General features: G+C 48.5%; 1 protein-coding gene across 2 annotated transcripts; it reads left to right on the top strand.

The window, feature by feature from the left end:
* Positions 1–2,678: 2,678 nt before the first annotated feature.
* Positions 2,679–13,509, top strand: OSGEPL1 (O-sialoglycoprotein endopeptidase like 1). Of its 2 annotated transcripts, none has more exons than XM_081095956.1 (8): positions 2,679–2,762; positions 4,326–4,566; positions 7,865–8,252; positions 9,820–10,024; positions 10,338–10,486; positions 11,511–11,641; positions 11,757–11,828; positions 13,243–13,509. In XM_081095956.1, the coding sequence occupies exons 2-8, from the start codon at positions 4,346–4,348 to the stop codon at positions 13,319–13,321; spliced, it is 1,245 nt and encodes a 414-aa protein (XP_080952082.1). In that variant the 5' UTR covers positions 2,679–2,762; positions 4,326–4,345; the 3' UTR covers positions 13,322–13,509. The 2 variants fall into 2 exon arrangements, with proteins under 2 accessions (XP_080952082.1, XP_080952081.1); XM_081095955.1 differs by lacking the exon at positions 2,679–2,762 and adding an exon at positions 3,264–3,549.
* Positions 13,510–14,379: the final 870 nt, after the last annotated feature.

Below are 14,379 nucleotides of genomic sequence, written 5' to 3'. Positions count from 1 at the left end.
CTAGCTGGAGAATAGATAATAAATGAAAAAATAAATACATATCATTTAATGTAATAATAAATGCCATGGGGCAAAAAATTAAGCAAGTAAATGGCAGTCACTAAAACCTCAAGTGTTCAACATGTAGTGCTGTTAAATGATGGTTTTCTTTTCATGGTCAAAGTCATAAAAACAAACAGTGGTGGGTGGTTGCCAGAGGCCAGAGGAGGTGGGGAGAAAAGGGTCCCACAGTAATAGGGAATTAGTGTTTAATGGATACAAATTTAGGGAAGATGTAAAAGTTTTGGAGATGGATGGTTGTGATGGTTGCACGACAGTACAAATGTACTTAATACTGTTGAACTGCACACATAAAAATGGTTAAAATCTTCTTAGGGTAAATTTATGAAATAAGCATAATGACTCAGCAAACAGAGCAAAATATCTTCCAAAGATGAGACCTGCTTGACAGTATTACCATGAATGAAAGAATGTTTCATATCAAAAGATATTTCTTAGCAAAGGAAAAGAGAGGCAAATGACTATTTTTTAGCACAACCGAAGCTACGAAGACACATTGGAAAGCACCAAACCCATTTCTGTTGCTTTCATTCCCTATTTACTAAACAGTCCTCCGATTCTAGCTTGAATCTGGTTTTCATTGTGATCTGGTCAAGGTGAAGACCAGCCAGGTCAACTGTCCTAGCTCATTGTTGCATTCCTCATAATTAACATAGTAGTATAATAGTTTTTACATAGTTTATTAGCAAATTGAATGTGTGCTCTGGTACCGCATAAACCATATTCATAAACCAGTTTAAAGCTATATAAGAATCAGATGTTGAAACCCAGCACTCGCACCAAGGCCTGCTAGGTTATGGATACATCTGGAAGCTACACCACCTGAGTGCCCTTTCTCAATGCACACTTTCCCTAATGCTGTATTGCAATTGCCTGTTATTAGACTCGGTTCTTTGAAGATAGGGAATGGATAGTTTATCTCTTAACAACTAATAAGTTCTGGCCCAAAGGAAAGAACCCCCACAATACGTGTTAAAATCCAATTTAGTAAGATATAAGTAGGGAATGAGAATTGTAAAGATTCTTCTGTATATAATTTTCCTCTATACAAATGGGAAGTTAGACGATAGCAGAGACAAAGGAGCATGTTCAGATCTATTTGGAACTCTCAGTTCAAGCTGAAGTTTCAGTGGTTAGGCCATCTTTCGTTGAGAATGCCCGTAAGTGGCACTCAAACCATGATGTGATCGGATGAAAGCCTAGATGCCCCGTCCAGAGTACCCACGCCATTCCTCCAATAATTTCTCCCTAGTGCAATAACGAGCATGGAAGGAGGACACCTTTACTTGCCAAATACAGCACGTGCATTGGGTCGAAGTTTCTAACATGCACTCAGTCAAAGGAGGAATAAAATGCCCGCCCCCCCTGTGCCCTGGAGTTCTGCTCTTCCACCTCATGCAACGTTCAGACTCCACGTCAGCCAAGAGTGCCTGGACGAGGAATCCACCAATGACACGAACACAACAAAGGATAATGCTGGGCAGCACAGGGGGGCACTGGGCGCCTGCTGAGCCCACTGGTTCACGTGGCAAGAGAAACCGCCGCGCCAGGTGAGATTTCAGTGCATAACAGCCCCCTCCGATCTGCCATGGCCAGTCGGGACGACTAATTCTTCTCTTTCTTTAGGTCTTAATTTTTCTCTTTTTGTCTCTCTGGGGTCAAAAAGGCAGCCCAGAGAAAATAGGAGTTACCGGGTAGTTAAGAAAACAGACCAGAGCCTGACTCTAACTCTGCACCTGGTAGCTGGATGCCCACATCCTGTGAACCCGCTTTTCCCGTAAATGACGACGGGAGCCCCTCACGGGTGGCTGGGAGGGTTCAGCAAGTTAGTCTGGGGCCGGCGCATGGGAAGTGCCCATGGGAAGCGCCCCTTCATTGCTCGTTATGACGACTCCTCACAGGATTAAAAATGTTGGAAACGGTAAGTTTCACCTGAAAAGCTGTCCCTAACATTCTAATTATGAGTTTACATGTCTGTCTATCACGAGACCCTCACTGATTTCCCCCCTGGTCTCATCATCTTACTAACCGGAGCTTCACCTGCCAGGCGCCGGCGCTGCCCACCTGGCATCGCAGGGTCCCCCTTAGTGAACCCCGAAGCCACGCAGGAAGACGGCCTCGGGGGACAGACCTGCCCCAACCAATGGTGACAAGTCCACCTGTCAACAGAAGAAAAATAAAAGGGGAGCAAGAACACGAGGAAGACTGCGCTGCAGGTCTGTGCACGATGCACCCTAAAAGTCGGGCATGAAGACTTTAAAGGCGTGAATTTGTACAACCCCCTTTGGTTTTCACCGCAGAACGAGCCAGCCCTTTCCACGGGGAGCAGCGGGAGTCCGAGCGGAGAGGCTGCCGTCCTCTGGGAGCCCCGCGCCCTGCGGCGCCCCAGGCCCACGGCCCTGAGATTGTGGGGTGTCGCAGGCCGCACCGGTAAGTGGGTGGCAGCCCCTCGGGAACGGGAGGACGAACCCCTACCCAGGCTGCTCCGACCCGGGCGTCCGCGTCCAGCCAGACGGCGAGCGTCCCTAGCAACCCGGCGCCCGGGGGCAGACGGACTTCCCGCGCGTCTCCTCGGGGCGGTGACGCCACCGGCCGCCGGCCCGACCGATGACATCACGTCCGGCGCCGGGCCGGGCTCCAGCCCCGGCAGGCGGAGCGCCCTCCCGCGGAGGGAGCAGAGGCGCCCGCGGCCCGCGCTCAGGGTGAGTGGCTCCTCCGGGCCCCGCGCGTCCCGGCGCCGGGCTCCCCCCGCGCAGCTGGCGGCCCGCCTTTCCGCGCGAGTTCATGGGTTCCAGCGGGAGGGGAGCGGGAGGGGAGCAGCGTCCATGACGGGGCGCGCGGACGGCTGCCCCTGCGCGCCCCGTGGTCGGAATCAGCCCGCAGCCCGGCCCGAGCCCTGGCCGGGAACTAGCCGTGACCTCCCGGTTCCCGGTGCGGCCCCGCCTGAGCCGGGCGGGCACCCCCGCCTTCGTGCGCGCCGCTGGCCGCGCCCCGGCTTCCCCGGGAGCCCGCGGGCCCAGCCCCTCGCCTGCCTCCAGGGGTGGCCCGTCCGGTTCCGGGGTGTCTGCCTGAGCCAAGCCCCCTGTTCTCTGTGCATAGATGGATCGCATCTAACTCTGCCCGCGCCACCTGCGCGCTCTCTGCTCCGCGCGGCCCCTGTGTGTAGGGAAAGGGCCGCTCACACGCCCAGCCCGCTCTGCAGCGGTTCTGTTTGTGTTTTGTTCATCCTCGCCTGACGGTAGTTACCATTGACGTTTAGAGAGAGAAGTCGAGAGAGGGAGAGAGAGAGAGAGAGAAACATCATACACGGATTGGCTGCCTCCTGCCCCTGCCCAGACCGGGGCCGGGGATCCAGCCCGCAGCAGAGGGAGGTGCCCTTGACCAGAATCGAACCCGGGCCCTTCAGCCCCCAGGCTGTGCTCTAACCACTGAGCAACCGGCCAGGGCAGCCCGCAGAGAGTTTCGGGTGATCTGGGAACATGAAACTAGGTACGTGGCAGAGTGGGACCGCCAGGGGGCGTTGGTGATGGGCTGCTGCTGTGTTGGGAAACAGAGGATTTGGGGACATCCCTGTTGTGATAAACCTCTGGCAAAAAGGTAAATTTAATTCGAAAAATTGTAACTAGTGGATAACAAAGGTAGGCGACTGCAGTCTCTTTAGTCGAGGTATGGTTCATGTGAGGTGACGTTATGAGAACACTTGTTTGTAAACTAGCTGACTAAAGCTTATTTTGTGTGTCTGCTGTTTTTGCAAATGAGTACATTTTATTTTGAAAGATGTTTCCAGGAAATATAATGCATTTGTTTTTACTGATCCATTTTGCCTTTATCATTTGATTTTTTTTTTAAAAAAAAACCCCACATTTTGTCTTAATGTTAGCAGTCACAGAAATAAATAGCACTTTCCGGAGGACTATTCCATGCAACTGTTATACTGTAATATTAGCTGTTTTATAAAGAATAAAGAAGGGTTTGGTAAGAACAGCATGAGAGTAACAGTAATCCAAAAAAATGTTACCTCTGACTTCCCTATTTTCCCCCTTAAAAAGTATTACATTCATTCACACTGTCATTTATATTATGGTATATAAATTACATAACAAGTTGCTTTAAATTTTTCTGCTGACTTTTATAAGACTTAACTATAATTTTATAAAACTACACATTAAAAAATAAACCAAGCTTTCAGAATTTTTGCTTCACTGAATGGTCGAGTGGCTAATGCCAGTTCCGAATGACAGTTTGTTCCTTTCATTCTTTTCCAGAAACTATCAATAGAGCAAGCATGCTAATATTGAATAAGGCAGCAGGAGTTTTTTCTAAACCATCAAAAAGGAAAATTTATGAGTATTTAAGAAGTTCCAATTTTCATCCTGGGAAAGCATTTCTGCACAAAGTCGTGTTGGGAATCGAGACCAGTTGTGACGATACGGCGGCTGCTGTGGTGGATGACGCTGGGAATGTTTTGGGAGAAGCAATACATTCCCAGACTGAAGTTCACTTAAAGTAAGTAGACACTCTCTTGGTAGATTTCCACTTTTTTTGGAAAGTGTAAAATGAAATAGTTCTTTTCTGTTTATCTTGTATAAAAGTTAAATTCCAGGAGCTAATTGCTTCTCTTGTACAAAAGCTTCTAAGAACTGCTGTCGTTAGCCTTCCGCCGTCAGCCTGGCCCTTAAGGCTCTCCACAGTGAGGCCCGGATCCAGCTAATCCCATTGCCAAAAAGACACCATGCTTGTTCCCAGCTCCAACATTTATCCAAGATTTCCCCTCTTTTGTTCACCTGTAAGTTTCATGTTCTCCACTGAAGGCCTAGGAGAGCCTGGCTTGACTTCCGGCCTGTGTGAATCCCTGGAAAGAACAAATGCTATTCCTGTTTCTAGACACAACTCATGTTGGCTCTATAATAACAATATGCTGTTGTGTTAAAGCACGGCAGTTGCAAGGCCTGTAAACCTGGATGTCCCCACCAGGCAGGGGACAGAAATGAAGGGGCTGGAGAGAAGGTGGAAAATACCTGCAGGGAGTCACTGCTCAGTGATTGCCATGCAGGACTATGGACCCTGTTTGTTGGATCAGACTCCTCGAGAGAAACGTGACTGTAATATCTCCAGGTTTTTAAAATTAGTAGCTAATTCAAAATGTGTTGAAAGTACTGTACAGATCAAAAACACCTTGAAGTCACTAATTTAACAACATCTGAGTAGTGAAAAAGGTTGATATTTTGAGATCACAGACCTGTATTTGAATCATGAATTAGGCATTTGTTATTGGCTGACTTTAGGCACGTTCTTTATCCTCTTTTTTCACGCCATAAAGTGGGAAAGATAACTGCCTTATAGGATTGGGGGAAGTATAACAGGAATAATATAGAAGATGATAATTAGAAGTAATGGATAGGCCTCTCGTGCGTACGTGAGACATAAAAGGGACAGTGAAGTACCAAGAAGTCCTTGCTCTCAGGAAGCTTAACCTAATCTCTAAGACATGGTATGCAGTGACCCTTGGACAACATGGGTTTGAACGGCATAGGTTCACTTATGCATAGATTTTTTTCAGTAAATATATTGGAACATTTTTTTTGGAGATTTGTAACAATTTGAAAAAACTCATAACCGAATCACATAGCTGAGAAATATTAAAAAAATAAGAAAAAGTCATGTCATGACTGTATAAAATATATGTAGATATTAGTCTGTTTTATCATTGACTACCATAAAATATACACAAATCTGTTCTAAAAAGTTAAGATTTGTCAAAACGTATGCATATACTTACAGACTGCACGTGGCGCCATTTGCAGTTGAGAGAAATGTAAACAAACGGAGAGATGAAGCACGAAATCATAACCGCGTAGAATCCACTGCAGTACGTGCTATACTCCTGTCGTAGTTTCGTAGCCCCTTCCTGTCGCTATTGCAGTGAGCTCTGATGTTGTGAGCATCTGCTTAAAACGCCGCGCGGCTCTCATTGCCTCTCCATAAGCAGCTCATCCCCAGGAAAGTGTGTATCCCAGTAAATGTCACCTCTGCGGGTTCCTCATGCAGCACCATAAACTCTGGGTAACACCCTGGGACCCACGCGAAGTGCCGCTAGTGAGGAGCAGAGGACAGTCTCGGCCTGACAAGGAAAGCTGGCGTGCTTGGTCTGGATCGAGACATGCCCACCAAGCCAAGGCCCAGGAATCCAGCGGAGGGACCATCGTAAACAGAAAGGACGCTTGCGAGGCCGCCGCTGCAGCCGTGCCAGCGGGTGTAAGAGCCTGGCCCTTCGTATGAAATACCGTTTATCTCGTGTGTCCAGTACTTGGATGCCCAGCGTTACTGCTCCGTATCAATCTACAGTGTTCTGTAGCACATAAGGCAGTATTGATGTGGGCACTGATAGGCGATTCATCTTGTAAGCAGACAATATGAACTCATGGTATCAACGACGGCAGTACAGTACTAAATGCAGCTTCTCTTCCGGAGGATTTTCTTCATAGCGACTTCTTTTCTCTGGCTTTCTTTATTGTAAGAAGGCAGTATGTAAAACATACACCAAATATGTGTTAATTAACTGCCCATGTTATCAGCAAGGCAGCCAGTCAACAGTAGGCCCTTAGGAAAGTGTTGGAGAGTCAAAGTTATCCATGGCTTTTCGACGGCACGGGGGTTGGCACCCCTGAGCCCTGCGTTATTCAAGGGCCGACTGTATTCAATAAATAGTCATTGCACGCTCCTACTGAGGATTTTCATTTATTTTATTTTTATTGCTTTCAGAGAGGAAGGGAGAGGGAGACAGAGATGGAAACATCAATACTGAGAGAGAGTCATTGATTGGCTGCCTCCTGCACGCCCCCTACTGGGGATCGAGCCCACAACCCTGGCATGTGCCCTTGACCGGAATCGAGCCCAGGACCCTTCAGTCTGCAGGTTGACGCTCTCTATCCAGAGCCAAACCGGCCAGGGCAGGGTTTTTATTTCTGTTTATATACCCAGCAGATCTTCAATATCACACATTTAAAGGTGTTGTGTTCTTTCTGAGATTTGGGGTACGTGTTGCAGATCTCGTATTCGATGGCTGTGCTTCTCTGCCACATGCTGGCACGTGTTTTGCTGGCAACTTCACCCCCTACTTCTTTGCTTTTGACGTTCAGAGTGCTCATCCACTGCTTGTCCCACATGGACCCAAAATCAAAACTCCCGACTTCATTTCAGATTGCAGGCTGTCGACTGTCCTGCCGTGGCTGCCAGTGCGGAGGGTCTAAAAATAAACTCGTCTCCTTCACTAAACGGGCTTCATGTTTCCGTCAGCCTTTCTCTTCTCCCCGTCATTCCAGCTCCCGGCCTGACTCACCTCCGATGCCTTGGCCTCCCTCCCCTGATACCCACCTAGTGATTACAGTGGCCCAGGCCTCTGTCCCTTTCTTTCCATCCCCACGGTCACCCCGTTTAAGATGTAATCACCTTACCCTTCTGCGGCAACTGTAAACATCTTCTAAAATCTTCCTGCCTGCAGAGAGATCCGTTTTTCCAAAGTCCAGTTTCATCTTGTCCTTCCCTTGCCCGAGAGTTCTTCCTTGGCGTGTTTCTCGGATGATTTTGGCGCTTTCCTTCAGCTTGCAGAGACACCACACCCCGAATCACTGCAATTTGGGTTCCAGCAGCTGGATCGTAAGACACGTTTGAAAATACGTGACTGACATTGTGAGCTATCTAATGATTGATTTGAAAACATACCTTCAGCTCTCGTATACAATTTTTCTTCCCCTGTTTTTACAATCTTAAAATTACAAAAAGCTTTTTTAAAAACCTCTTTCAGAACCGGTGGGATCATTCCGCCAGTAGCTCAGCAGCTTCACAGAGAAAATATCCAGCGGATAGTGCAAGAAGCGCTGTCGGCCAGTCGAGTCCCTCCGAGCGAACTCTCCGCCGTCGCCACCACCACCATGCCCGGCCTCGCCCTGAGCCTGGGCGTGGGCCTGTCCTTCAGCCTGCAGCTGGTCGGCCAGCTGAAGAAGCCCTTCATTCCCATCCACCACATGGAAGCTCACGCGCTCACTATCAGGCTGACGAATGAAGTGGAATTTCCCTTTCTCGTTCTCTTGATTTCTGGAGGCCATTGTCTGTTGGCCTTAGTCAGAGGAGTTGCAGATTTCCTGCTTCTCGGAAAGTCTCTGGACATAGCGCCGGGTGACATGCTTGACAAGGTAACTCAGATTAATTTCTACCTTATTTTTTGTCAAGGTGTCCGTTTCCGTTGAGGAGTGATGGCTGCACTAGTACCATTCATCTAAATATTTCTGAATGATATCCCATTAGACCGAAAACATATGCGTAGGGTAAGACAAACAGAAAAAGTAGTGCCTAGTTTACAAAAGATTCTTTCTGCCCCATTTCAAATAAAAGGTAGGAGGTTTACAGCAGCCCATAAAGGCTCACATAGTTCGCAAATGCAGTTGTTCTTTTGTTTTTTTTTAAATTCTTTATTGCTTAAAAGTATTACATATAGTATTATATATGTCTCCTTTTACCCCATTGACCTCTCTCCGGCCACCCCCAACCCCCAGCACATGCCCTCACCCTCCTAGTGTCTGTGTCCATTGGTTATGCTTATGTGCATACAGACAAGTCCTGTGGTTGATCTCTCCCCCTTACCCCCACCTTTCCCTGCCTTCCCTCTGAGGTTTGACGGTCTGTTCAATGCCTCTGTCTCTGGATCTGTTTTTGTTCATTAGTTTATGTTGTTCATTATATTCCACAAATGAGTGAGATCATGTGATATTTATCTTTCTCTGACTGGCTTATTTCACTTAGCATAATGCTCTCCAGGTCCCTCCTTGCTGTTGCAAATGGTAAGAGTTCTTTCTTTGTTACAGCAGCATAGTATTCCATCGTGTAGATGTACCACAGTTTTCTAATCCACTCATCTCCTGATGGGCACTTAGGCTGTTTCCAGATCTTAGCTATGGTGAATTGTGCTGCTATGAACATAGGGGTGCATATGTCCTTTCTGATGGTGTTTCTGGTTTCTTGGGATATAGTCCTAGAAGTGGGATCACTGGGTCAAATGGGAGTTCCATTTTTAGTTTTTTGAGGAAACTCCATACTGTTCTCCACAGTGGCTGCACCAGTCTGCATTCCCACCAGCAGTGCACGAGGGTTCCTTTTTCTCCGCATCCTCGCCATCACGTGTCATTTGTTGATTTGTTGATGATAGCCATTCTGACAGGTGTGAGATGGTATCTCATTGCCTGCAGTTATGTTTTTCATCAAATAGGATAATATATGTGAAAGAAGGTGTTTTGTGAAGTGTCAAGTACTCTAAAAACGTGAAATGTGAGGATATAGGAAGATAAGGACATTAGAGACGCACAGAGTTCTGTGGTTAAATGTCACCATTACCAGCACTACCACCACGCAGATTGCTGCTTCCTCTGTGGCAGGATCCTACAGAGATCCTGCTGGCAGCCACTGGCACGTTGGGAAGCAGCAGGGCAGATTCTTATGGAAGAAGCGGCCATTCTTAACTTCCAACCTGTTTCCCATCCCCAGTGAAAGAGCAACAGTGGACGGGGAGGCAGTGCCAGCCGCTGTCGGTCGGGTTGTCAGAAAGGCAGGCCTGGCCGTCTCCCTGACCAGCTGTCGGCCGTGTTTGTAAAGGCAGAGCATGTCTTATTCATCCAGGTTTGGTGTGTTTTTCGTTTCCTTTGCATCTTGGTTTCAAAGCGTGCAATTTTCTGGCTCATTGTAAGACGTTGTGTCTGTTTCTGACAGGTGGCAAGAAGGCTGTCTTTAACAAAACACCCGGAGTGCGCCACCATGAGTGGTGGGAAGGCCATCGAGCATCTGGCGAAACAAGGAAATAGACTGCATTTTGACCTCACACCTCCCATGCATCGGGCTAAAAACTGTGATTTTTCTTTCACTGGACTTCAACATGCTGTCAATAAGATAATAACACAAAAGGAAAAAGAGGAAGGTATATTTCTAATAAATAAAGGTGGACAGCCCTAGCAGGTTTGGCCCAGTGGATAGAGCGTTGGCTTGGGGACCAAGGGTCCTGGGTTCGATTCCGGTCAAGGGCATGTACCTCGGTTGCAGGGGCCCAGGCCCTGGTCAGGGCTCTTGCAGGAGGCAGCCAATCCTTGTGCATCGATGTTTCTCTCTGACTCTCCCCCTCCCTCCCACTCTCTCTGAAAATCGATGGAAAAATATCCTCGGGTGAGGGTTAACCAAAAAGAAAGTAATAAAGATGGACAGAGGAGTAACCCCAGACTGTGCTCTGTCTGCAGGCGTGGAGCAGGGGCAGGTCCTGGCCTCCGCTGCGGACATTGCGGCCGCCGTGCAGCACACCACCGCCTGCCACCTCGCCAAGCGCACGCACCGCGCCCTGCTGTTCTGCCAGCAGCGAGGCCTGCTGCCGCCCAGCAACGCCGCCCTGGTGAGCCCCCCGCCCTGGTGAGCCCCCCGCCCTGGTGAGCCTGTCCCCCTGGAGTAGCGGCGCCCTCTGTGCTGAGGCTGTTCTGGAGGGGGGGGGGGTGGGCGGCCCAGCCACCTGAGCACCTGAGGGATGGGCTCTGGGCCACAGCCAGCGCCCACGTGGGCAATGTGCGGAGTGGAGACCACGTCCCTTCCCTGTACAGGCGGCAGCGTTAGGGGATGTGTGCACAGCCGTGTGCCCAGGAAGCCCCGGGCCGTCTGCCCGTGCATTTCAGAGGCTCCACGATTAGAAGGAACGGCAGGAGCCGGTGGCATGGTTTTTAGGAAAACGGGCTGATTTCCTTAACACTTGTGCTCCTTTGATGAACTCCCTCGCGCGTGTTTACAGCCTTGGTAAACCTCGGGTAACTGTGTCTTAAAGTGCGGTTTTCTGAAAATTAGGAAGTGAGACGATATTTAGATGGCGGTAGATGCACAGACTGGAATATCAAAGGCGATCGTTCTTAAAGGATTGTTTAAGAAAAAAGTGCTTATAAGTAAAAACTCCAGGGTCTAAGGCCGTGGTCGGCAAACCGCGGCTCGCGAGCCACATGTGGCTCTTTAGCCCCTTGAGTGTGGCTCTTCCACAAAATACCACGTGCGAGCGCACACGGTCAGTGCGATTGAAACTTCGTGGCCCATGCGCAGAAGTCGGTTTTCGGCCTGGGCGAGTCTGTTTTGAAGAAGTGCTGTTGATATTTGGCTCTGTTGACTAATGAGTTTGCCGACCACTGGTAAGGTATCGTACTCTGACTGTCCTTAGAAAAAGGCCAGAGGAAAGAACACAGAAACGAGAGGAGCGATTACACGCTGATGTGAAGTGTTTTGTGGTATTTTTCTTCAAATCGTTATTCTGCAGATGTTTCACCGCCCGTCGCCCATCTGTCAGATGCGGGGTTGATTGCATGCTGCCGTTCCCAGGTTAGCTGCCAGCCTGGCTTACATCCGTACGTGACACCTGTTCCTGCTCTTCTCGGCTCCTCCAGGTCGTGTCTGGAGGAGTTGCCAGCAACTTCTACATCCGAAAAGCTCTGGAACTTGTAACAAACGCCACCCAGTGCGCTCTGCTGTGTCCTCCCCCCCGACTGTGCACGGACAACGGCGTGATGATCGCGTGGTAAGCCCTGGGACGCGTGCCTGCCTCAGCAGGTCAATATGAACCGCCCTTTCATTACGCTCGCCTTCTTCCTTTAACTCTGGGCTGCTCACGCTGTGTAATGATCCTGGTTTAGGAACGGGATTGAAAGACTGCGTGCCGGCGTGGGCATTTTATACGACACAGAAGGCGTCCGCTACGAACCGAAGTAGGTAGCACCATTCCTATCTTTACGCAAGTTGCATTATCAAAGTCAAAGCCGGGATGTTGCTTTTCTATGTGAGGTTTTCATTGATCTTCTGGTTACAGTCATTTCTTTCATGAACCGATCAGGTAGATACCTTATAAGAAGTGCGTTTGCTACAATTTCAAATGACAAAAAACCTGACAAATCACAGGTTAGAAACAGGGGACGGGTGAGGGTGATGGATTCCTTCCTTTGGAAACAGTGGGAGCCAGGTCCCTGGCCTGCATTTTGCAATGTCACATCCATCTCAGAACCAGCGAGGATGCTGGGAAACGGAAGGGGAATGTGCACCAGGCATCCTGCTGGGGACTGGGCTGCGAGTGTGCTCTTCCCGTGCAGCTGAGACACAGCCCAGGCAGCTGCTCTCTGCACGCCTTCCTCTGTCTCCCGGGTCCAGCGAGGAGCACGGTTTCCCCATCTGGCACCAAGTTCCGGGCTCAGTTAGTCCTGGACTCGTAAAACCAGCGGAGGATGGTTATGTTTCCTGACCTAACAGTTCTGTGTCTACATTGTTTCATCTGATGCTTTAAACTTCTCCGTGTTGGAGTCCTTCACTGTCGCTGCATGAACCAGACTCTTAGGGCTGATTACAAATGAGCAGAGTTAGCTGGTGGTGGCAGAACCGCCCCCGGCCCCGCCCCATGTCGATGGCCCAGCCTCTGGTGGAATCCACCGTCTGATGCCGTGGTGCCTTCCTCTGGGCAGTGTGGAGGCTGGAGACGGTGGCTTTCTCCAGGTTGGGTAACAGAGTGAAATAGCAGAAATCAGAAGCCAGAATTATGAACTAAGGAAGAACAAAGAAAGAGGGTCGGATCTCGCCTCTCCTGCCAGTAGCAACCGAGGAAGGACAAGGAGCAAGCCAGGTGGTGACGCTCAGAGAGGAAGCAGTGGGAACCTGGGGGATGGGTAGGGTAGGAAGGGGTGCAGGTTTGCCTTCAGCTACATGTGAACTATTTCACCTTCTTATCTTTATAGAGAATCATAAGACTTTTTTTGTTATTTTTTACTTCATTTTAAGTTTTTCTTTATTTACAGTATTTGAGATGTGTAGAATTATTTCTTTCAAAACATCTCAATCCCCAAAGTCATTGGGTTGTATATATTAAATATGTGTAGCTTTTTAGAAATGTCAAATATACCTCAAAGTGGTTTTTAAAAGTCTCGAAGTTTAGATTCATTAATGGAACTGGCCTTTCTTCACCCATTATTCTGGTTTGAGATCCTATTTGTATTTATTTAAGAGCTACCACCACCTGGGATTAATTATAAATTAGATATGTATGTTGTTAGAATTCTAAGCACACAGTCTGTAGAACGAGGGACAGAGGAGGAAGCCAATGTTTGCAGTAACGTGATTTGTCTGATTCTGATGCAGATGTCCTCTGGGGGTGGATATATCCAAAGAAGTTGGAGAAGCCGCCATAAAAGTCCCACAATTAAAAATGAAGATCTGAGCCCGGCCGGCGTGGCTCAGTGGTTGGGGTCGACCTACGAGCCAGGAGATCCTGGTTCAATTCCCGGTCAGGGAACAGGCCCGGATTGCAGGCTTGATGCTCGGTAGGGGGCATGCAGGAGGCAACCAATGATTGACGTTTCTCTCTCTCCCCCTTCCTCACTGAAATCAATAAAAATATATTTTTTTAAAAAATGAAGATTTGATTTGTGCTTTTCAAAAATCCCTAAAGGTAATATTTCAACATTTCGGTTTGGATTTTTTGGATATCAAATTGTAGGAGATATGTAATATTGCTCATCAAGACTTTCTTCTGTTATTCCTTCTCTTGTGTTAGATGTTTAGCACCTGCTCTCTTGAGAGATTAGCTGTGTTATTGTCGTATAAGAGAACATATGTTTTTAAATCAGAAACCACAGGAGAGCACCTGGGGGGGGCAGGATGCGCTGATGCTGCAGGTAGAGAACCGGCCCTGCAGGGAGAAAGGCGGTGGCTCTGCTGAGTTCTGGCCCGTGTGTGCAGGCCTGGGTCATGTCAGAGCAGGGGGAGCTTTTTTAGGGGAGCAGGCGGGGGTGGGGAGGCAGAGGGGGGCATCTGCTTAAACATTAGCCTGACTTTTCCAATGAGAGGAGAGTTTTAGAAAGGGAGCCAGGCCAAAATCGTGTCAATCACAGAATTCTAAATCAAGACAAAAGGTAACTTTGGCGAGCGGAATATCTGTTAAGTATAAACGTGCCTGTCACACAGGTATGTTCTCTGGAGCAAACAATGTGTCTACGTTTCTGAAAACCCATCTGAGATTTTAACAAGTAGCGTGCAACTAACTTCTCGTTGTGCATTGTACTTTTAAAAAAATTCCTCTATTGTTGAAAGTATTATGGTGACTCCCCTTTTTCCCGATTGACCTCCTCCCGCCCCCCCTCCCCCACCCCGCACCGGCCCCTCCCAGGCCTTCACCACCCTATTGCACTGCCCTTTTCAGTTGACCACATATACTTATATCCATTATTTGAGAAATTTTATTCAGTTGATGAAAGTGTATGTGACGAAAAGGGTTTG

The sequence above is a fragment of the Myotis nattereri genome (assembly GCF_964212035.1).
Source record: "Myotis nattereri genome assembly, chromosome: 7".
Taxonomy (NCBI): domain Eukaryota; kingdom Metazoa; phylum Chordata; class Mammalia; order Chiroptera; family Vespertilionidae; genus Myotis; species Myotis nattereri.
Note: the sequence above shows the minus strand (reverse complement) of the source record. Positions and strands in the feature narration are given on the sequence as shown.